Source organism: Dendrobates tinctorius, unplaced genomic scaffold (assembly GCF_039654945.1).
Source record: "Dendrobates tinctorius isolate UK_male_01 unplaced genomic scaffold, ASM3965494v1 ptg000030l, whole genome shotgun sequence".
NCBI classification, from domain to species: domain Eukaryota; kingdom Metazoa; phylum Chordata; class Amphibia; order Anura; family Dendrobatidae; genus Dendrobates; species Dendrobates tinctorius.
This window is the reverse complement of record NW_027361698.1, coordinates 21,196,497-21,220,675: the sequence shown is the minus strand read 5'-3', so window position 1 is coordinate 21,220,675 and position 24,179 is coordinate 21,196,497. Positions and strand designations below refer to the sequence as shown.

Sequence of the window (24,179 nt, the reverse complement as noted above, 5' to 3'; positions counted from 1 at the left end):
TATCCACAAAATCCCAGAAAATATCGTTCATAAAAGATTGGAAGACGGAAGGGGCATTAGTGAGCCCAAAAGGCATCACCAGGTACTCAAAATGTCCCTCCTGAGTATTAAACGCTGTCTTCCATTCATCCCCGTGCTTGATGTGAATAAGATCATACGCCTCCCTGAGGTCAAGTTGGTAAACCAACAAGCACTTTTAACTCTGGAAAATACATCAGAAATCAGGGGTAACGGATACTCATATTTAACAGTGATTTTGTTAAGGGAACGATAGTCAATACATGGCCTTAATGAGCCTTCTTTCTTGGCCACAAAAAAACTAGCACCTAAATGTGAAGAGGATGGTCTGATATGACCCTTCTCCAATGACTCCTTGATATAAGATCGCATAGCATCATGTTCAGGTACCGATAAGTTGAAAAGCCGACCCTAGGGAAATTTACAACCGGGCATTAACTCAATTGCGCAGTCATAACTCCTATGAGGAGGCAAAGACGCGGACTTACTCTCACTAAATACATCAGAAAATCAGCCAAATAGGACCATCATGAGACTGGGGAGAGGTGGAGAAAACAGGAGTGTCAATAAGAACACATTGACAACCCCAACTCACCACAGACAGATTTCCAATCCAAAACAGGATTATGGGTTTGCAACCAAGGAAAACCCAGTACAATAATATCATGTAAATTGTGCAACACCAAAAACTTACAATTCTCTTGATGGTCTGGGGCGACCCGCATTATCACCTGGGTCCAAAACTGGGGTTTATTCTCTGCCAAAGGGGTAGCATCAATACCCCTCAAAGAATAGGGGTCCGCAGGGGCACCATGGGAAAACCACAACGTTTGGCAAAGTCAAAATCCATCAGATTCAAAGCTGCTCCTGAATCAACAAAAGCCTTAGCAGAAAATGTAGACAAGCAGCAGATCAAGGTAACCGCCAAAAGGAACTTAGGCTTTACACTGCCCACCGCAAATGAGTGAGCAAAACGTTTTTATCGTTTAGGGCAGACAGAAATAGTATGAGGCGTCCTCACAAAAGAAGCACAACTTATTACGCCTTCTAAACTCTTGATGTTGCGCTCTAGACAAAACCCTATCACATTGTATGGGTTCAGAAGTTTGTTCGAAAGGCAGCACCGCCTCTCGCGTAGTTTTACGCTCACGTAATCGTCGATCAATTTGAATGGCTAATGACGTAAAGTCGTTAAGACCAGAGGGGACAGGAAATCCCACCATAACATCTTTTAAGGTTTCTGCCAGACCTTTCCGAAAGAGAGCTGCTAGGGCATCATCATTCCATTTAGAAAGGACCTCCCACTTTTGGAATTTTTGACAATATAACTGCAGCATCTTGACCCTGGTTCAATGCCAATAAGGTTTTCTCAGCTTGATCAATAGCATTACGTGCATCAGACAACAACCCCAGGGCTTGAAAAAACGTATCCACATTAGCCAGAATAGGATCTCCAGGTGTCAGAGAAAAAGCTCAGTCCTGGGGATTGCCACGCAGCAAGGAGATGACAATTTTAACCTGCTGCACCGAGCTCCCCGATGAGTTAGGTTTCAAAGCAAAAAATAGTTTACAATTATTCTTAAAATTCAAAAATTTAGACCGATTCCCAGAAAACACATCAGGAGTAGGGATCTTTGGTTCTACAGCAGATGATTGAGCGAGATAAGCAGAAATTCCCCGCACTTCACCAGCGAGCTGCTCAACACGATCAGACAATTGCTTAGTCTCCATTAAAGAAAAAATCCTCCTACGGCCCCAGAGAATAAGAGGAAAAAATTTTTTAAAAAAATTCGGACACCTATTTTTTTTTTTTTTTTTTTTTTTTTTTACAATTCTTTCCTTCTTTAGAGTACCCTAGAGTCTACAGTTTTGGCTGGTGATTCTGTTATGAATAGGTCACCGAGGAGGATGGCAGGAATAGACTAGGCCACCAGGAAACCAGAAAGATTGGTAACTTACTTAGCGGGTTGCAGACCCCTAATTCTAACAACACAACTAGCAGTAGCCGTGGGACGTACCTACGATGCCCTAGACGCCTCGGCACAGCCGGAGAACTAACTAAGCTTAAAGCAAGAATGGTGAAATCTAAACTGCCCCGGAGTAGATCCCCCAAAGAAAGAAATAGCCCACAAACATATATTGACCAGCGATTTCTCATTTTTACAACAAAATTTGCAAAACATTTTTTTTAGGGACCACCTCAAATTTTAAGTGAATTTGAAGGGCCTATATGAAAAAAATACCCTAAACTGACACCATTCAAAAAACTGCACTCCTCAAGGTACTTAAAACCACATTCAAGAAGTTGATTAACCCTTCAGGTGCTTCACAGGAATTTTTGGAGTGTGGAAGGAAAAAATAAACATTTACTTTTTTGTTATGAATAGGTCACCGAGGAGGATGGCAGGAATAGGCTAGGCCACTAGGAAACCAGAAAGGTTGGTAACTTAGCAGATTGCAGACCCCTAATCCTAACAACACAACTAGCAGTAGCCGTGGGACGTACCTACGAAGCCCTAGACGCCTCGGCACATCCGGAGAGAACTAACTAAGCTTAAAGCAAGAAAGGTGAAATCTAAACTGCCCCAGAACAGAACCCCAAAGAAATAGATAGCCCACAAACATATATTGTCGGTGAGACACGATGTGGCACAAACACAGGCAGAAAATAGACTGAGCAAGTGATGGGGCCCAAACTGTCTAGATAGGATAGGAAAGGAAAGACACTGTCAGCAATCACGCAAAAACCATAAAAAATCCAACACGTCTGATGTACAAAAAACACTGAGGTCTCACGACCTCTCCCCCACTATATCTGCATTCTGGTGTGAACTGACAGCAAAGCAGAAGAGACTAATATAATAGGGGACTGAACAAACTGACATAAGCTGTAACATATGGAGCGGGGTCCAGCACTGCCCCAGCAGGGAGCATGCTGAACCCTCACAGCAAAGCAGAAAGAGGCAAAACCAGATCAGATGCAAAGAATTAGCAAATGAACAACTTAATTGAAAAATGCAGGATCATGTTGTGAGCTCATTTTCGGGTTTGCCGCTGGCTTCTGGTGAGGGTTATAGAGCTGGCTGTGCTGACAGAGGAGTAGTGAGTTCTCTATCTGGACTCCCTCTGTTGGTGAAGGGAGGTAATGAAGCTGATCTAAATGGCAGAGACCGGCCACCTGAGGAGGAGGACTGCGACTGGACATCAGGAGTTTCTGATTAGATTTAAGGCAGCCGACTCCCTAGTTTCTTGCTGGTGTTTTTCCTGACTGTGGCTCCTGGTTTCCAGTTTGGTTCCTGCCTTCCTAAAGCTAAGTTTTCTCTGCTATTCTTCATATGAGTTTTTGTCTGGTTTACTTAGTTTTTGTGTTCAGCCAGCCCTGGCTGGGACTGGGCTGAATCCAAATTTTGTGTTTGATCAGTTGATCTCTTTTGCTCTGTCTTCAGAATATACCTGAGTGCTGATATAGTGATTTGAAGTCTAGCGACTTCAGGGCCTTTTTCTATCAGACGTGTTGGACATTCTTTTTGGCAGGGTTTTTTGCGTGATTGCAGACAGCAGCTTTTCTTTCCTGTCCTTTCTAGTTAGCGAGGGCCCCATCATTTGCTCAGCCTATCTTTCTACCTGTGTCTGTGTTTTCATCTTGTTTCACCGACAATACATGTTGGGGGCTGTCTATTGCTTTGGGGTCTGCTCTGGGGCAGTTTAGATTTTCCCTTTCTTTCTTTAGGCTTATTTAGTTCTCCGGCCGTGACGAGGCATCTAGGACCACCGTAGGCACGCTTCACGGCTACTGCTAGTTGTTGTGGATAGGATCAGGGGTCTGCAATACGCTAGTTACCAACCTCTCCGGTTTTCTGGGCTTAGCTTGCTTTTTGTTTTTTCCTCCTCGGTGACTCATTCATAACAGAATCACCAGCCACACCGCAGATTCTAGGGTACTCAAAAGCAGGAGAGAATTGTTAAAAAAAAAAAAAGTGTCAGAATTTTTTTTGTTATATGTATATTTTCTCCTCTTTTTCTCTGGGGCCGTAGGAGGATTCTTTTCCTCTTTCTTCTTGATGGAGATTAAGCAATTGTCTGATCGTGTGGAGCAGCTCGCTGCTGAAGTGCGGGGAATTTCCGCCTATCTCACTCATTCACATGCTGTTGAACCAAGGATCCCTGCTCCTGATGTGTTTTCTGGGGATCGGTCTAAATTTTTGAATTTTAAGAATAATTGTAAATTATTTCTTGCCTTGAAGCCTAACTCATTGGGGAGCTCGGCGCAGCAGGTTAAAATTGTCATCTCCTTGCTGCGCGGCGATCCCCAGGATTGGGCGTTTTCTTTGACACCTGAAGATCCTGTTTTGACTAATGTGGATGCATTTTTTCAAGCCTTGGGGTTGTTATATGATGAACCTAATGCTATTGATCAAGCTGAGAGAGCCCTATTGGCATTGATCCAGGGTCAGGATCCTGCAGTTATACTGTCAGAAATTCCGAAAGTGGGCGGTCCTTACTACATGGAATGATAGTGCATTGGCAGCTCTCTTTCGGAAGGGTTTGTCTGAGACTTTAAAAGATACTATGGTGGGTTTTCCTGTTCCCTCTGGTCTTGACAATTCTATGTCATTAGCCATTCAAGTTGATCGGCGTTTACGTGAATGCAAGACTACACGGGAGGCGCTGACACATTTTGAACAAATGTCTGAACCTATGCAATGTGAAGGAGTTTTGTCTGGGGCGCAACGTCAGGAGTTTAGAAGGCGTAATAAGCTGTGTTTTTTCTGTGGAGATGCCTCTCATGTTATTTCTGTCTGCTCTAAACGAGAGAAACGTTTTGCACACACATTTGCTGTGGGTGGTGTACAACCTAAGTTTCTTTTGGCAATTACTCTGATCTGCTCCTTATCCACATTTTCCTCGAAGGCTTTTGTGGATTCAGGAGCGGCCTTGAATCTAATGGGCTTGGATTTAGCTAAACGTTGTGGTTTTCCTATGACACCTCTGCGAACGCCTATTCCTTTGAGGGGTATTGATGCTACTCCTTTGGCAAAGAATAAACCTCAGTTTTGGACCCAGGTGATAATGCGGGTCGCCCCAGACCACCAAGAAAATTGCAGATTTTTGGTGTTGCATAATTTACATGATACCATTGTTCTGGGTTTTCCCTGGTTGCAAATCCATAATCCGGTTTTGGATTGGAAATCTGTGTCTGTGGTGAGTTGGGGTTGTCGGTGTGCTCTTGGTGACACTCCTGTTTTCTCCACCTCTCCCCAGTCGCTTCTCCAAAGTTCAAGCCAAGATTTATTGGACCTTACAAGATTTTGGAGACTCTTAATCCGGTTTCTTTTCGATTGGCTCTTCCTGTTACGTTTAAGATCCATAACGTGTTTCATAAGTCACTGTTGAAGAGACATGTTGAGCCAGTAGTTCCTATGGCTGCACCTCCTGACCCTGTATTGGTTGAAGGTAATGTGGAATATGAGGTAGAGAAAATACTGGATTCTCGTCTGGCTAGACGGAGACTCCAGTATTTGGTTAAGTGGAAGGGTTATGGCCAGGAGGACAATTCTTGGGTCTCTGCCTCTGATATTCATGCCGATAGATTGGTTCGTGCTTTTCATCGGGCCCATCCTGATCGGCACGGTGACATGGATGAGGGTTCGGTGACCCCTCCTCAAGGGGGAGGTACTGTTGTGAGCTCATTTTCGGGTTTGCCTCTGGCTTCTGGTGAGGGTTATGGAGCTGGCTGTGCTGACAGAGGAGTAGTGAGTTCTCTATCTGGACTCCCTCTGTTGGTGAAGGGAGGTAATGAAGCTGATCTAAATGGCAGAGACCGGCCACCTGAGGAGGAGGACTGCGACTGGACATCAGGAGTTTCTGATTAGATTTAAGGCAGTCGACTCCCTAGTTTCTTGCTGGTGTTTTTTCCTGACTGTGGCTCCTGGTTTCCAGTTTGGTTCCTGCCTTCCTAAAGCTAAGTTTTCTCTGCTATTCTTCATATGAGTTTTTGTCTGGTTTACTTAGTTTTTGTGTTCAGCCAGCCCTGGCTGGGACTGGGCTGAATCCCCATTTTGTCTTTGATCAGTTGATCTCTTTTGCTCTGTCTTCAGAATATACCTGAGTGCTGATATAGTGATTTGAAGTCTAGCGACGTCAGGGCCTTTTTCTATCAGACGTGTTGGACATTCTTTTTGGCAGGGTTTTTTGCGTGATTGCAGACAGCAGCTTTTCTTTCCAATCCTTTCTAGTTAGCGAGGGCCCCATCGTTTGTTCAGCCTATCTTTCTACCTGTGTCTGTGTTTTCATCTTGTTTCACCGACAATACATGTTGGGGGCTGTCTATTGCTTTTGGTCTGCTCTGGGGCAGTTTAGATTTTCCCTTTCTTTCTTTAGGCTTATTTAGTTCTCCGGCCGTGACGAGGCATCTAGGACCACCGTAGGCACACTCCACGGCTACTGCTAGTTGTTGTGGATAGGATCAGGGGTCTGCAATACGCTAGTTACCAACCTCTCTGGTTTTCTGGGCTTAGCTTGCTTTTTGTTTTTTCCTCCTCGGTGACTCATTCATAACAGGATCAGGCAGGAGAAAGCAGACCTCAAAATGCACAGGAAGAAACCAATCACCTGCAGCAACTGAGGGAAGCCTGCTCACTTATATCCTCCCAGTCAGTTACCCCTGACTTCCAATCATCGTTGTCAGGTGGCAAACTTCACTACCTGCAGTAACCACCAGAGGGAGCCCAGACTCAGAAGTCAGATCAAGAGAATTCACAACACTTTTCTTTCACAAAAATTTTCCTTTAGACCTATTTTTTTTTACTTTCGCAAGGGTAACAGGAGATAATAGACCATATAATTTGTTGTGCAGTCTATCCTAAGAATGCCGATACCTCATATGTGAGGGTAATCTACTGTTTGGGCACACGGAAGAGCTCAGAAGGGAAGGCGCGCCATTTCACTTTTTGAATGTAAAATTTGCTGCCATAATTAGCGGACGCCAAGTCATGTTTGGACTGCCCCTGATGTGCCTAAAGAGTGGAAACCCCCCCCACAAGTGACACCATTTTGGAAACTAGACCCCTTACGGAACTTTTCTAGATGTGTATTGAGCACCTTGAACCCACAGGTGCTTCACAGAAGTTTATAACGTAGAGCCGTGAAAATGAAAAACCTCACATTTTTCCCAGATAAATCTTTTGTAGCTCCAAATTTAGCATTTTCATAAGGGTAACAGGAGAAATTGTTCTATACAATTTATTATGCAATTTCTCCTGAGTGCGCAGATACCCAACATGTGGAAGAAAACAACTGTTTGGGTGCATGGAAGAGCTCAGAAATGAAGGAGCGCAACTTGACTTTTTGAATGTACAATTTGCTGGAATAAATAGCAGATGCCATGTTGCGTTTGGAAAGTCCCTGATGTGTCTGAACAGTGGAAACCCCCAAAAAGTGATATGATTTTGGAAACTAGACCCCTTACGGAACTTATCTAGATGTGTTTTGAGAACCTTAAACCCACATGTGCTTCACAGACGTTTATAACGTTGAGCCGTGGAAATAAAAAAACCTCACATTTTTCCCAGATAAATCTTTTTTAGCTCAAAATTTTGCATTTTCATAAGGGTAACAGGAGAAATAGCTCCATAAAATTTGTTGTGCAATTGATCCTGAGGATGTCGATACCCAATATGTGGAGCACACAGCAGGGCTTGAAAGGGAAGGAGTGCCATTTGACTTTTTGAATGCAAAATTTGCTGGAATAATTAGCCAACGCCATGTCGAGTTTGGAGAGTCCCTGATGTGCCTAAACAGTGGACACCACCCACAGGTGACACCATTTTGGAAACTAGACCCCTTTGGGAACTTATCTAGATGTGTATTGAACACCTTGAATCCCCAGGTGCTTCACAGGAGTTTATAACGTTAAGCCGGGAAATTAAAAAAAAATCACATTTCTCCCACAAAAATCTTTTTAAGTTCCAAATTTTGTATTTTTACAAGAGTAACAGGAGAAAATTAACCCCAAAATTTGTTGTGCAACTTCTCCTGAGTTTACCCCATATGTTGTCGAAAACTGCTTAAGAGACAGTGCAAAGCTCAAAAGGGAAGAAACGACAAATTATAGTGCAGATCTTGCTGCACTTGTTTGAGGGTGCCATGTTATATTGGCAGAGCCCCTGAGGTGCCAACACAGCAGAACCTGCCTTAAGAGACCCCATTTTACAAACTAAACCTCTCAGTGAATTCATCTAGGGGTGGAGTGATTATATTGACACCACAGGTGTGTCACAGACTTTTATACCATTAGGCAGTGAAGATAAAGATTGTGTGTTTTCCATTTGCATACTGGAAATGGGTAAAAATGTCACCAAAATTTGTCTCACAATTTCTACGCTATTTGCCTCCTGGAATGCAGATTTTCTTAGAATAGTTTGCGCATTCCATATAAAGAGCCCCTAAGGGATAGAAAAGCAGAATATCCCCTCAAGTGATCCTTTTTGGAAATTATAAACTTTTGGGAATTTATCTATAGATGTGGTTACAAATTTGACTCCATGGGTGTTTTCCAGCAACAAGCAGGAGTGCATGTTGCTGAGTGCAAATTGCAAACTGCCATTGTAGTGACCAGTACACTGTAGTGACAAGTAGGTTATGCCCAACCCGTGCTTCTGGAGACACGCACCTGTAAATTAGGGGGGCTCTCATCACTACAGAAATGCCAAACATGGGGGCACTAAATGTGGTTTAGGCACACTGGGGCTCAGAAGAGAGAGGGGCATTTGGATTTGGGAGTGGAGAATTTCCTGAATTTCTTTTGGGGTGCAAGGAGCCATTTTGCTTTTCCAGAGCCTTTGGGCTACTATAACATGGAAGCCCCTATATTTCCATTAACAGATGACGGACCTGAGAAAGGGCTTGCTTTTTTTGTGGATTGAGATTAAGTTTTCATTGGGAACATTTTTCATGACATTCATGATCACATTTATCCAGCGCTCTAGGCTGAGCACTTACATCAGGGTTTCCATCTAAGGCCACATGCACACATTGAGTATTTGGTGAGTTTTTTACCCCTTATTTGTAAGCCAAAATCAGAAGTGGGTGAAAAATGCAAAAGTGGTGCAAATGTTTCTATTATGCTTTTCCTCTGACCATTCCACTCCTGGTTTTGGCTTACAAATACTGGGGTAAAAAACTAACCAAATACTCAATGTGTGCACATGGCCTAAATCTCCGAGTGACATGACAGATAAAACCCCCGATAAATCCATTCACTAAAATGAGGCAGCAGAGTTACTATGGACTCCGTCTGGCTTATGTTCAGAGGTGTCTTTCTTTTCTGAAGTGCACAAAACTGTGGCCGACGGCACTTTTATGCAATCTTAAAAAGACAGACATTGCTGGATCACAGGTCCTATGGCATCCACTGAGGGTTCTGTCTGAATCACGTATTTCAGAAATTTACATGCCCCAGTGTAAGTGTTCAGCGTAAAGTGCTGGATAAATGTGTGCCGAACCTTACTGCGATCTTTGGGAGGCAGAATTAAAAAATCAACAGCATGTGAAAAATTGGTTTTATTTATTGTTTACGCTATTCCTTATGTGATGTAAGTGATTAGGTGACTTTATTCTTCAGGTCGGTGCGATTATAGCGATACTAGATTCATATCGGGTTTTTATGTTTGGCTGCTGTCACACACTAAGAGACGCTTTTAATGGTAATGCAAAAAGCAGTTTTTGCATTACCATATTTTGAGAGTTATAATTTTTCCATATTTCGTCTGACAGTCATTTTATGGCTTCTTTTTTGCGGGACGAACTGACGTTTTTATTGGTACCATTTTCGGGCACGTGACACTTTTTGATCGCTTTCTATTCTGATTTTTGGGAAACAGAATGAACAAAAACCAGCCATTCAGAAATTGTTTCTTTTTGTTTTTTTTTATACACCTTTCCGCGTGTGGTAAAATTGATAAGGCGGCTTTATTTTTTGGGTCAGTAAGATTACAGTGATACCCAATTTATAGAGTTTTTTTATGTTTTGGTACTTTTACACGATAAAAACTATTTTATAGAAAAAATAAGTTTTTTATATTTTGGCTGATGGAGCTGTATGGTGGCTTATTTTTTATGACGTTTTGATGACGTTTTCAGTGGTACCATTTTTATTTACATTTGTCTTTTTGATGATAAGGTATTGTTTTTTGCCTTGTCTTTTATTGATATTTTTTATTGATATTTTTTACACTGTTCACTGAAGGGGTTAACAAGTGGGACAGTTTGATAGAGCGGGTCGTTAGGGACGTGGCAATACCAAATATGTGTACTTTTATTGTTTATTTTTTTATTTACAGAAATAAATGTATTAATTGGAAAAATACTTCTTCTTTATTTGTGGATTTTTAAAAAAATATTTCTACACTATTTAATTTTTTACTTTTTTTACATTGTCTCATCCTGGGACGTCACTGTATGGTGTCAGATGGCTAATCTGATTGCTACTCTGCACTGCAGAGTATCACATCAGCATCTGACAGGCAGGGAAGGAAGCATATCTGCGCGTGCTCTCAGCAGGTGCTCACCAGCCACCTTCCCCTCAGGACTGCCATCTTGCGCCTGGGGGTCTACATGGAGACTATCAGGATAACGCAATTGCATCGCATTGTCCTGATGGAAGCGCGCAGGGAATGAGTTCCCTGCGCTATGCTCCTCTCTGTCTGTGTCACTAATGACAGCGGCATCAGAGGGTTTAAGGGTATGTGCACACATAGTTTTTTGTCTCTGCGGATTTTGTAGAGAAAACCGCAGGAAATCCGCAGGACAAAGTGCTGCGGTTTTTCTGCGGTTTATCTGCGGATTATCTGCGTTTTTTCTGCGGTTTTGCCCTGCGGTTTTACACCTCATAATGGATGAGGTGTAAAACCGCAGCGTTTCTGCACCAAACAATTGACATGCTGCGGATTGTAAACCGCAGCAAAACCGCGCGGAAAAAAACGCAGCATGTGCACAGCTTTTTTTGATTTCCATAGGAAATAAAGGTACTGTACAACGCAGCAAAATCTGCTGCGTTTCTGCAGAGCCAAAAACGCTGCGGAAACGCAGCAGAAACCGCAAAGTGTGCACATACCCTAAATGCCCGCGATCGGTGCAGGGTATCAGCTCTCACACATGTATATATACAGCTCACATGCAGTGTCTGAATAGTGTGTGTACCTTTTTTCACTAATTGATCTTCTGTTAGTTCTATTTTCTAGCCTTCTAATGTGATTAATTATAATGTAGCATTTCTTCTGTATTTTGATATAAATGTAGGTACATCTCACCTTCACATTGTGTGCCATCATAAGAAAGTTGAAAACCCTCCTTACATCTGCAATGCTGGCTTAATCCGTTGATTTGGCAGATTCCTGAGCAGCTGTCATTCACTAATGTGCACGCCTCTGATCCTGCAACCAAAGAAAAAATAGTTCAGTGTGCACGCTTCTGCCTCTGGAAAATTGTAATGGTTATGAGTCCTTCAATATGCTTTCCCCAGATCCCTAAAGTTAATCTCTGTCTTTTATCAGTATGTTGTTTTTAGCTTGATCATTCTGTGCTCATTAGTTTCTTAAAATATCTTTACAGTAGCTAAACATGGCTTCAAACTCCCTGGAAAGATGTAGATTTAAAAGATAACACCCCACCGCCACTAGGGGGAGCTTAGGTTCTAGCTGCAATTATTGAGCTCAATGTACAACATTGTCTAATAATTCAAATGACCAGGAAAGAAGGATTTTCATTAAAGTGAACATCAACACTCCTGAAACGTCTGCTGCAGCAAATACTTGATTTCATCATAAACATAATAACAAAAAAACTTTTAAAAATATTAAAAAAAAAGTTAAAGTCAAATATTTGGTATCGCTGTTTGTAAAAGTCCAATCTATCAAAATATAAAATGAATTAATCCAATCGGTAAACAGCATAGCAAGAAAAGTATCGAAAGGCCAGAATTACGTTTTATTGGCTGTCACAACATAGAGATAACAAGCAATGAGAGGCGATCAAAACATCCGCTCTACCTCAAAATACTATCAGTGAAAACTTCCGCTCAGGGCACTAAAAAAATAAAACATCAAACAGCTCCACATCCTGAAAAAGCGTTGAAAAAAATATATATATACAGTATATATGTTTTGTATCTGCATAATTGTACTGATCTAGGGAATCATATTGCCAGGTCAGATTTACCATATAGCGAACAAGATAAAAAAAAAAAAAACAATTGTGGAATTGCACTTTTTTGCCATTTCAACACATTTGGAATATTTTCCACACTTTCCAGTACATCCTCTTATGGTTATGTGGACGGAAAAATAAGAAAGTTACGGCTCTTTTAAGCAGGGGTGGAGAACACACACACACAAAAGAAATGGGAAACTGCCTGGTTATGAAGAGGTTAAAAAGTTACAATTGATTAATTAATAATAATAATCTTTATTTATATAGCGACAACATATTCCGCAGCGCTTTACAATTTAAGGGCTCATACTCACTTGCGAGAGATTCGCACTATTCTCGTGCGAGTCTCTCGCATGAAAACCTGGCAGTGCCGCTGACACTGGGACCAGAGTGTGTGGCTGCATAGAAATACATGTAGCCGCACGCTGCGGTCCGATTGCCGGCAGCAGTGCCAGGTTTTCATGCGAGAGACTCGCACGAGAATCATGCGAGTCTCTCGCAAGTGAGTATGAACCCTAACAGTTTCAAACACAACAGTCAAAGGTAACAACTTTAACAATAATGCAATGATTAAAGCAAAATAACACGACCCTGCTCGTGAGAGCTTACAACCTACAATGAGGTGGAGGAGAAACAAAGTACAGGTGTGTATTTACAATGATGGTCCAGCGATCTTGAGGGAGTAGGGGATAGATATAGTGAATGAGCTACTCACGCACACTTACACATAAAATGACTGATTAGGGAACGTGATAGGCTGCTCTGAACAAATGTGTTTTGAGGGAACGCCTAAAACTGTGCAAGTTGTGGCTTGTCATAATTTCTTGGGGTAGAACATTCCAGAGGATTGGCGCAACGTGGGAGAAGTCTTGGAGTCAGGAGTGGGAGGTATGGATTAGGGCAGAGGTTAGTCGAAAGTTATTTGCAGAGTGCAGCGATCGGCTAGGCCGATAGACAGAAATGAGGGAGGAGATGTAATGAGGTGCCGCACTGTGGAGAGCTTTGTGGGTGAGAATAAGTACTTTGAATTTTATCCTATGATGAATGGGCAGCCAGTGTAACAACCGGCGAAGAGCAGACGTGTCCGAGTATCAATCAGCCAGATGGATGACACTGGCTGCTGCATTAAGGATGTACTGGAGAGGGGAAAGTCGATTGAGGGGGAGTCCAATTAATAGAGCATTACAGTAGTCCAGGTGGGAGTGGATCAGGGCGACAGTGAGGGTTTTTGTTGTTTCAATGGTGAGAAAAAGGCAGATTCTAAAGATGTTCTTTAGGTGTAAGCTGCAAAAACTGGCAAGAGATTGTATATGGGAGGTGAAGGAGAAATTGGTGTCAAACATAACACCCAGACAGCCTGCCTGCTGCCTGGGTGTTATTATGGTACCACCCACAGAGAGGGAAAAGTCAGATTTAGGGAGGTTGGTAGACAGCAGGAGTAGAAGAAGTTTAGTTTTGAAAAGGTTGAGTTTAAGATAGACAGCAGACATGATGTTGGAGACTGCGGACAGACAGTCACTGGCGTTCTGTAGTATAGCAGGGCTAAGGTCAGGGGATGACGTATATAGTTGTGTTTCATCAGCATAAAGATGGTACTGAAAGCCAAATTTGTGGATGGTCTGTCCAATTGGGGCTGTGTAGAGGGAGAAGAGAAGGGGGCCAAGGACTGAGCCCTGAGGTATCACAATAGTGAGAGGAAGAGGAGATGAAGTGGAGCCAGCGAACAAGACGCTGAAGGAGCGGTCAGAAAGACAGGAATAGAACCAGGAGAGCGCAGTGCCCTTAACGCCTAGTGACTGTAGAGAGTAGGAGATGGTGGTTAACATTGTCGAAGGCTGCAGAAAACTAATTAGCTAAAAGCATCTGAGAAACCAAATGACTACAATGAAAACAAAGGCAAAATATAAAAAAATAGTAAAAAATAGTAAATTTCCATTATTATATAAAATACATGTCTTACTCTCAATAGAAAAATCCCATTAAAAGTAAGGAAGCCAAAAGTCAAAAGATTTAACTTATAAACATAATATACAAATAGTCCAAAACGTTAATTATTAATTCAACTGAACAACCCTTGTTCAAAGTTAAAAACGTTTAGAACAAGTGGAAAGTGTTTCACCAGAAAAAATATACATGTTGTGGGGGAAGTCAAAAAGGTTCCGTCGTTAAAGCTGCAAGGCAAAACGCAGATTGAGCATAATATATATGCGGTGGACTTTGTACTATACACTTTGGATATTTTTATGTTGCCTGTGATATATTTATTCTATTATTCTATCTATTGTAATATTTTGCACATCATATGATTATTTTTGGGTCTTTTTTGCAGCACATTACTTAATATATACTACTACAATTGATGAAATTGTCATGATTATTATCTATATGTAATTGTGTCTACATAATTATACTTTTATATATACAGTGGGGAAAATAAGTATTTGATACACTGCAGATTTTGCAAGTTTTCCCACCTACAAAGAATGGAGAGGTCTGTAATTTTTATCATAGGTACACTTCAACTGTGAGAGACAGAATCTAAAAATAAAAACAAGAAAATCACATTGTATGAGTTTTTCATAATTAATTTTTGCAACTGGGTGAGCATATCACGCTAACAACTGGGAGACATGCTCTATGACGCTCCGATGTGGCCCGACCTCGGCTTCCCAGTTTTCCTTGGCGATGTCCAGGAGCCCTCACGAATGTCGACCGTACAAGAGCTAGAACGGCACTTGGATATTATAGGAGAAGGCATTTGGTGTGTTTATCTGTGACTGTTGCTAGGTTTTAAGTGTGTGGTAATTCCCTTTCTTCTCCTACTTTGGTTTAACCCCATCTTCCACTCCTCAGTGCATTCCTCTGTTGTATGTGTGAGTATATTTGTATGTTTGGAATTTTTTTGTTACCCGTATTCTTATTACCTTGTTAGTTTGATTGGTGTATTATGGTATACTACTACTCCCCTCTTCCCTGGGTGGGGGGAAGAGTACCGACAGAGTGAGGACTCAGGAGCAAAGGTAAGGTATGTGGCCCCGGCATCTTCACCATCAGAAGTAATCCGCGGAACAAGGTGAGCTAGGGCACCTCTAGCGTTAGGGACAGGAAGGAGCCCCTGGTTCCGGGACACCCGATAACAAAATCATGACAGTGACGAGGTGTGCCCCATGAACCCGGCTCTGACCTCTCCCGAGTCTTTGTGCACCCCTCAGACATGGATTTCGAACCCTTTTTCTGCGCATCCCTGACAGGGGGACTTAGACACCCTTGACTGCTCAAGGAGTTATCTGCAGCAAAGTATCTTTCCACCAAACTCAGTATGGCATGTGCATTCTGGGGATCTCCTTGGGCAACAAAGCTTTGCATGAATTTTGGTAGTAAATGGATAAATCGGTCGACTACGACCCTTTCCAACATCTGTGCTGGAGAGCAGGTCTCAAGTTTTTTGCGGCTTTGGTGAATATGCCCCCTGTGGTCCTTGCTAGGGAGGAGGACGCACAGGTGCAGGTGGACGAGCCCAGGCAGGTGGGAGGAGTTGGTTCCCCAGCGGTGTTGCCTGTGGTTCATCGTGGTGTGGGGGCATGTTTTAGCTGTGGGCAGACTGGTCATGTTTTCAGAGTCTGCCCAGTGCGCACCAAATCTTCTGTACCATCTAAGAAGCCGCGTTCCCCTGGTTGTGTGGAGGGAGGCGACGAGGGAGTGTATATTTCCTCCATTTTTCCCTCTCAGTGTACCATGTCAGTAGAAGTGGTCGTTGGCGGGGTACCTGAGGGCATACCGGTGCTTGTGGACAGTGGAGCAGGAGTCAGTCTGGTGGATGCTCACTTTGTCCAGACTCATGGCCTGAAGTGTAGGACGCTGGCCAAACCTCTAAGCATCCAGGCCATTGACTCTGTCCCACTGAGCCAGGGGAGGTTGACCCAAGTCGTAGAAAATGTACATCTGCGTATAGGAACTCATGTAGAGTCCCTGTCGTGCTATGTCTTGGGGGGAGTGTCATCACCTATCGTTTTAGGCCTTCCTTGGTTGGAGAAACACAACCCAGTCATAGATTGGCGGTCTAGGGAAGTAGTCAGCTGGGATCAGTCGTGTGAGGGCTGCTGCCTGGGGGCTACTGTCTCTGCCGTCTTTCTACAACCGTCCCTTTCTTCTCCAGTGGGGGCAGCAGAGGTGCTGCCAGGGAGTAGGGGAAAGTCTCAACCCTCGCCATTAGCCAACCCTGAGAGGCGGAGGCCTCGTAGGAGGAGGGGTCAGAGGAGGGTGTGGTTCCCTCTGTGAATTGCGGGGGTGTGAGTGTGGTGACACAGGGGGACACCTCTGTTGTCAGTCCCGTAAAGAGTTCACCGTCTTGTGGCAAACGTGTATGTGGCAATAAACATTCAGGTCCGAACCTGTGTGTGAACAAGTATGTATGAGTGGCCACCAAAAACATCCAGTGGAAGTGTGTTGCTGGGGTCTGGAGTTCTCGGGTGATCGGGCCGTATCGGGAGTCGGCCATCCTTGGCCCGGGGACTTACCAGCTGGAGTTACCCCCAATTATGCCCACACACAACTCGTTCCCCAGGTCGACACTCTGGAGATTTGTGATGCCTCAGGAGCATACATTGCCATTTCCATCTGCCCACGTTTTCCATAAACCTGAGAGTCAGGTAGTCGCTGAAGTGAATGGTAAATAGCAGCTGGGGTGAAGTGCAGGGCAAGAACTATTCGTATCAGGCTCCTAGAGGCAGGGCTCAAGTCATGTAAAGCTAGAAAAAAGCATTTCATCAAAGAGAAGCAAAGGAGAGGCAGGCTGAAGTTTGTCAGAGACCATAAGGTTGGGACCGTTGAGGACTGGAGTAAGGTAATCTTCTCTAAGTCTAAATTTCAGCTTTGCCCAACACCTGGTCGTCTAATTGTTTTCGGAGACCTGGAGAGGCATACAAGCCACAGTGTCTTGCACCCACTGTGAAATTTGGCTGGAATTGGGCAGGTTAATATTTGCGAAGGACGTATGTATCAAGCCACATACAAGGTTCTCCTGGAAAAACAGTTGATTCCTTCTGCTCAACTCTGAGGACTGGTTTTTCCAGCAGGACAATGCGTCATGTCACACAGCTAGGTCAATCAATGTGTGGATGAAGGACCACTACAACAAATCCCTGTCATGGCCAGCCCAATCTCCAGACCTGAACCCCATTGAAAACCTCTGTAATGTAATCAAGAGTAAGATGGATCATTACAAGCCATCAAACAAAGAAGAACTACTTAAATTTTTGTACCAGGAGTGACATAAGGTCACCCAAAAACAGTGTGAAAGACTGATGGAAAGCATGCCAAGACGCATGAAAGCTGTGATTAAAAAAATCATGGTTATTCCACAAAAAATTGATTTCTGAACTCTTCCTGAGTTAAAACATTAGTATTGTTGTTTCTAAATGATCATGAACTTGTTTTCTTAGCATTATATGAGGTCTGCAAGCACTGCATTTTTTGGTTATTTTGACCATTTTTCATTTTCTGAAAATAAATACAAAATTTAGTGCTTGGAAATTCGAAGACATGTGGTCAGTAGTTTATAGAATAAAAGAGCAATTTACATTTTAATCAAAAATATACCTATAAAGTGGTCTCTTAATTTTTGCCAGAGCTGTATATATATATATATATATATATATATACACACACACCCTGCTTTATTCCCTCTATTATACACATATATTCATACATCTTTCTCTCCACATCCATCCGTCCTGCTGCAGTAAAACTTGATTGGTCAGTGAAAAGGAGTAAGTGATAATCTTTAATTCCAGGGTTGGTGTTCTGGTGCTTTGTATTACTTCTATGCACTGTGACTTTCTGCAGCATTTTCCTGGACACGATGATATGCTGAAGCTGTAAGGCTGCATGTGAAGCTGGAGGATGAATGGAAGAGGTTTAGGTAGAATTACAGGTCTGTGCTCACTGCTGGCTTGCAGTCCTACACAAGGAATTATGGGAAATGTAATGCTAAAGAAGTAAATGATTCTGAAATGCAAGTGATGACTGTGACAGCAAAGTTGAAGTGAGGGTAAGAGAAGTGAAACAGAAAGGTATAAAACAACATGAATATTGGCAGAAAAGGTATACAGGGCTCTTTAAGGGCATTATCTTTAGGCACTTATAGCAAAACCAGTAGCTGGATCGGAATAGTAAGTAATCTCTCTAACTTACCAGACCTGGAATGATAGCTTGATGTCAGGTGAGGGACTATTTTTATATCTGTGATGTCTGCCATGGAGGGCTTCAAAGTGATTATTACACTTTCTTTTCCTGTGTATTTATTTAGAGTTCGGATCGAGGAAGATTTTTTCTCTGTATAGTAGATCTGTTCTGAGAAAACTGACAGCCCCCAACTGCTTTGTCTCGAAGAACTATAGAGTAAAAGGAAAAATAATTATTGCATACATCATTCCCAAATTAAAGGTGACCTGTTGCCAGATCAAAAGTTGTCCACTTTTGACCAAATGTCAGGTCCTCACTAAATTATCATAGTTTACATTGGGAGGAGAAAATAAAGTGGTTTTCCAGAATCGATATACTTTTATCACCCAGCATACTGATATCTGACACAAAACAGCATAGGTATCCTGTGCAAGAAAAGTATTAGGACTTGAGGAGTTCATCAAAGAATGAATCGATTATCTAGCCAGTCATTCCTCATTGTGAAAATGTGTGTGGTTTTCAGTTCACCTTTAGTCACAAATCAAATTTGAGTCGAAAATTTTAAAATTTGCAAGTCCCAGGAAATTCAAACAATTTGTGATTGTGATTCTTGCTAATCACCAAAAATATGCTTACATTGCATGTTGCCAAACATTGCATTGGTCACATTATGCTTTGGTATAGCAATGCCAATCAGGAGGGACTATATAATTCTGTAGAAAGGCTAAGGCAAGAAATATGGTTTAATTAGAGAAGTTGAACAAAAATATCCTGTGAAACATTTGGCAATTGCAACCATTTTTCTCCAAAGCCTCCTCATTTCAGGGGCTCAAAAGTAATTGGACACCTTAACTTTATCATAGATAAAATGTTATTTTTTTAATACCAATTTAAATCCCAGCTCACCTGCAGCAGAATGTGGCATGCAGAAGCACAGAAACTCATGTAGTCTCACATGCAGGTAATCAAGAAAATAGGAATTGTTCCAGGTTCTGATAAAGTCCAAATTTATTTAAATAGAAAAAAGCTCATGGCAGGAAATAGAGTGTGCGGCAACGTGTTTCAAACACTCAAAGTTGTCCTTTCACAAAGCTTTTTTACCGCTGGTCTCAGCTGCTGGACTGGCTCACACGCTGTCATCTGTTTTACTGCGTGGGAACCACAGCTCTGTGACCAGTGGGGAGCAACGTGTAATGTTACCGCAGGTCAAAGACACTGTTCCCCACGCTGTTACACAGATGTCAGAGTGGGAGACGCCAGATGTTCAGGTCCAATATTTATTTGAATGAGGTCTGGGTCCGGTTTCGGGTTTGGGTACCATTCTAGTAGCCAAACCAAATTTTTTAAAAAGTTCGGCAGAACCAACCGAACCCCAACATCCAGGGGTTCACCCATCACTAATTCCTAACTCTGCTTGAGTTAAAGAGATGGAAAGGGGTTGAATACAGTCTCCGGAGACATCAGAGTGTTACCAATATCTTTTCAAGGCAGTTGGAAGCTTTGCAGGATTGTGATTCACGACAAATTAATGTGTTGTGAATCAATTTTTTAGAAAGCTTTGTAAAATTTTAATTTCAAAACATTAGATCATCTGTATTTATAAACCATATATATTATGAAAGGTGTTGTACATCCAGAGAAAAACTTCTTTAAAGGTTAGTAAAATTCTAATTTATTTTACTTACGGTACTTATATATAGTTTTATAATAATATCTGCCCTAATTCCCAATTTCAGAGCCAGTCCAGCTGTACGTTTGCGTTCATTTCAACAAAAAAGGATGCTTCCCCTCTCTTTATATCAATGAAGTGTAGGAAGGGGGCTGGCTGTTCAACTTAATGCACTTGTACTAAAGTCAAACAGCCTGTAAAGGTGGAGAAGATGCCTAACACCCCCTCTGAAGACCCCTGTTTCATTACAAAATTGTATTTTTTTTGCAGGTTTATCCTTCTGGAAGCTACAGTTACTATTAGTTAGGGGTGGCAGGGTTAACTGTAGAGCCGGCCCATAGTTGGACAGAAGTAAAGGTGACTGATTTGTGAGTTAGTTGGAGTTGAGAGAGAGAGATGGAAAGAAGGAAAGATACACACAGAGGAGAATTAGCATGAGTGTGTGTGTGCTTGTGAAAGCAACAGATCAGCAAGGGAGCAAGTTTTTCAGCAAGCAATCCTGGAGTGCTGGCAGTTTCTTCATAGCAGACAAGTTGGGGCACCTAATCTGAAAGGGATAAAGTAGATCGTAGTGTTAGTCAGACCTGGAGATCAGCACGAAAGAATACAGGGTCACCAACGCTGCTGCTTGTCTGTAAGGTGGTAGCCAGTGAGAGAGTTCTAATGTCAGTAAACAAGACTTTTCGCAAAGCCGTCTGATTTCTTCATCAGGAAGTTAAAGGGTTCCGATGCCACACCAATCGTGGCAGAATAAAATCTAAAGGTGTCCGTAGCAGAAACACAACTGCATGTACACACACAGGGACCCCTATGTAAGTTGTTTACGAACAAGGAATTAGTTGTCTGACAAATTCCCCCCTTACAAGCCAGCTCTCTTCAAGCATGTCATGAGAGAGAGTGAAACTCTCAGAGAAAACCCAAAAGTAGAGCCTGACCACCAGTAAAATCGGAATACTGGCTGATTTCATAGAAAGAGTATATTGGTATAGCTACCAACATTGGTGTTGGTAGAATAGAGACATTTAGAGTGCAGCCCCCAGTCTTCTCCAGAGACGCCCCTGAGCCCCATTGGTACAAGTAAAATGCTCTATTAGTTAAATGATGATAATACATACTTATTGTACGCACAGCATATTTACGCGCATAACTTACTGGACTATTTCCTTGATTACTGTTACAAAATCCCCTTGGTAAGTGCAAGCACCTATGCTTGATTTTCCACCTTCTAGATTAGATAAGATCCAATATATTTTCTTAGCAGCTGTGTCCAGTGCGAGAGCTTGAATATCCCCTCTCATTTCAGTTATAGATGCTATGGCAGTCGCATTCAGATGAGATTTTTGAATCACTGAAAACACACTACCAGATGTCCAGACGAGCAACCTGCAAATCAGAAACATATTATACTTAGGTGTATTTATCTAACAGATATAAATGAAAACCAACAGTAAGAACGTTTTGCAACATTTTCTCATTTGTTGCAATATGCATTATGGCCACTAGTTGGCAGTAGAGATCTAACTAATGGACACATTTTACACTTGTTTTCTAAAGAAAACAAAAGTGTGTTAATTAAATTTTAACATTTCATTAACATTAAACAGTTAATAGAATTTTTACGTGTCATAAAAATTAATCATATATTTTTATTTAGGCAATATATTTATGAAGTTACACATACAGGTTAATATAGGTTACTATTTTTCTCATGTTTAATATTCTATCTGAAATTGTAAGTTTAATATAAGAAAAAATGGAAGAGCTCATGAATAACACATTTCACAACACAAGTATACACCCCATATAATGGTAACATTACTTGTGGAATAGTTTCCATTTCAGCCTACAGGTTTTTTCCCACCCTATACATTAATAACCTGACAACAAGATAGGTGATAAAGGTTTCATCACTACTGATAAACAATAGAACAAAGGGATCCAAGTCCATTGTTTTTCCTCACCAGCTCACCTATGTAGGAGCTAAAAGGGCATTGCCTCTCCATCCAAACTCTACATGACTGACACAAGATGATTGTCATTTGGAATTAATATGTGAATACTCTTTAATATTTAATACAAAATCATTAAAGTTAAATTCTAAAGTTGCATATACCCCTCCACTGGATCAACAGAAATGAAGGTGGGTTGAACTAAACCTCTCAAAAGGGTTCTAGCTTTCTTTCCACTCATGTCGGTCCACTCTATCGTTCCTTTGTGCTGGTTGGACCAAAAAATATTCTTGTTTTTCCAATCCACTGTGAATCGTGTTGCCCCTTGTATTACAGCACGCATTCTCTGAAACACGAAAACATCAGTGTTACCGGGAAGTAAAATATTAGTAATAAAACATCTAATATTAAGTCATAAAACAGGTTATTTAACACTTCAACAACAAGAAAGGTTTTCTATATGCACTTTAATTTGTAGTTATAAATACTATTTTTCCTGACATTGTCAGTTACTGAGAACTGGGTGGCACCTTTTGGGTAATTGATGGCATTATGGTTGTGAGTAGTGTTGAGCATTCCGATACCGCAAGTATCGGGTATCGGCCGATACTTGCTGTATCGGAATTCCGATACCGACTTCCGATATTTTTTCAATATCGGAAGCCGGCATCGGAATCGGAAGTTCAAAGTTGATTGACAGCCGAAATTACATCATCATGATGCGCGGTGTGTGCGCATCATGATGCGCCGTCATTTCGGGCCTTCCGGGGGTCTCTGCCGGCCTGCCAGGGGGCTGTGTGGACTGCCTGGGGTCTGTACCGGCCTGCCGGGGGGCTGTGCCGGCCTGCCGGTGGTCTGTGCACCCTGTGGGGGTCTGTACCGGCCTGCCGGGGGGCTGTGCCGGCCTGCCGGGGGGCTGTGCTGATGTCCGGGGGTCTGTGCAAGCATCGTCCGATGGGACTACAAGTCCCATCTGGCGATGCCTGCTACCATGACAGTGATTGACACATTAGCCAATGATGGGACAGTAGTAGTCCCATCATCCGGCTAATGTGTTAAATGTTAAAAAAAAAATATATATATATATATACTACATACATACTACATGCATGCTACATACATACCACATATATACTACATGCATGCTACATACATACTACATGCTACATACATACTACATATATACTACATGCATGCTACATACATACTACATGCTACATACATACTACATATATACTACATGCATGCTACATACATACATACTACATGCTACATACATACTACATATATACTACATGCATGCTACATACATACTACATACTACATATATACTACATGCATGCTACATACATACTGCATGCTACATACATACTACATACATACTACATGCTACATACATACCACATATATACTACATACATACTACATGCATGCTACATGCTACATACATACCACATACATACTACATACATACTACATGCTACATACATACCACATATATACTACATGCATGCTACATACATGCTACATGCTACATACATATATACTACATACATACTACATGCATGCAACATACATACTACATGCTACATACATACCACATATATACTACATACATACTACATGCATGCTACATACAATATATACATAGACATACAGTACATATAACATAGAGTAACATACTTACCAATACTTGTCACATTGTTCCCCCTGAAGCCATTGTCTTTTACGGAATAAATATTAACATAACAAACCACAAAAATACTCACCCATGATCCGAAGCAGTCCACGAGTGTGTCCCACGACGATCTTGGGTAGAGAACGGCAGCATCAGCTGATGCTGCCATTCTCTACGGGCTGCAGGAATCCAATGACGGAAGGTAGGTATCCTTCCGCACTGTATTCCTCCACCACTTAAAAAAAAAAAGTCCCTAGTCTCACTTTATGCCATTGCTGCGTGGGAAATTCCCACACAGCAATGGCATAAAGTGAGACTAGGAACTTTTTTTTTTAAGTGGCGGAGGAATACAGTGCGGAAGGATACCTACCTTCCGTCATTGGATTCCTGCAGCCCGTAGAGAACGGCAGCATCAGCTAATGCTGCCGTTCTCTACCCAAGATCGTCGTGGGACACACTCGTGGACTGCTTCGGA

At 42.0% G+C, this 24,179-nt stretch overlaps 1 protein-coding gene across 3 annotated transcripts in view; it reads right to left on the bottom strand.

Moving 5' to 3' along the window:
* EGF (epidermal growth factor) overlaps positions 1-24,179 on the bottom strand; it is a 221,387-nt gene that overhangs the window by 144,584 nt on the left and 52,624 nt on the right. For all 3 annotated transcript variants that reach the window (XM_073571963.1, XM_073571964.1, XM_073571965.1), the window contains exons 3-6: positions 22,191-22,372; positions 21,230-21,460; positions 18,418-18,617; positions 11,328-11,450 (exon numbers count right to left, since the gene is read on the bottom strand). In XM_073571963.1, the coding sequence (XP_073428064.1) occupies positions 11,328-11,450; positions 18,418-18,617; positions 21,230-21,460; positions 22,191-22,372 (736 nt within the window). The remainder of the gene's footprint in view (positions 1-11,327; positions 11,451-18,417; positions 18,618-21,229; positions 21,461-22,190; positions 22,373-24,179) is intronic.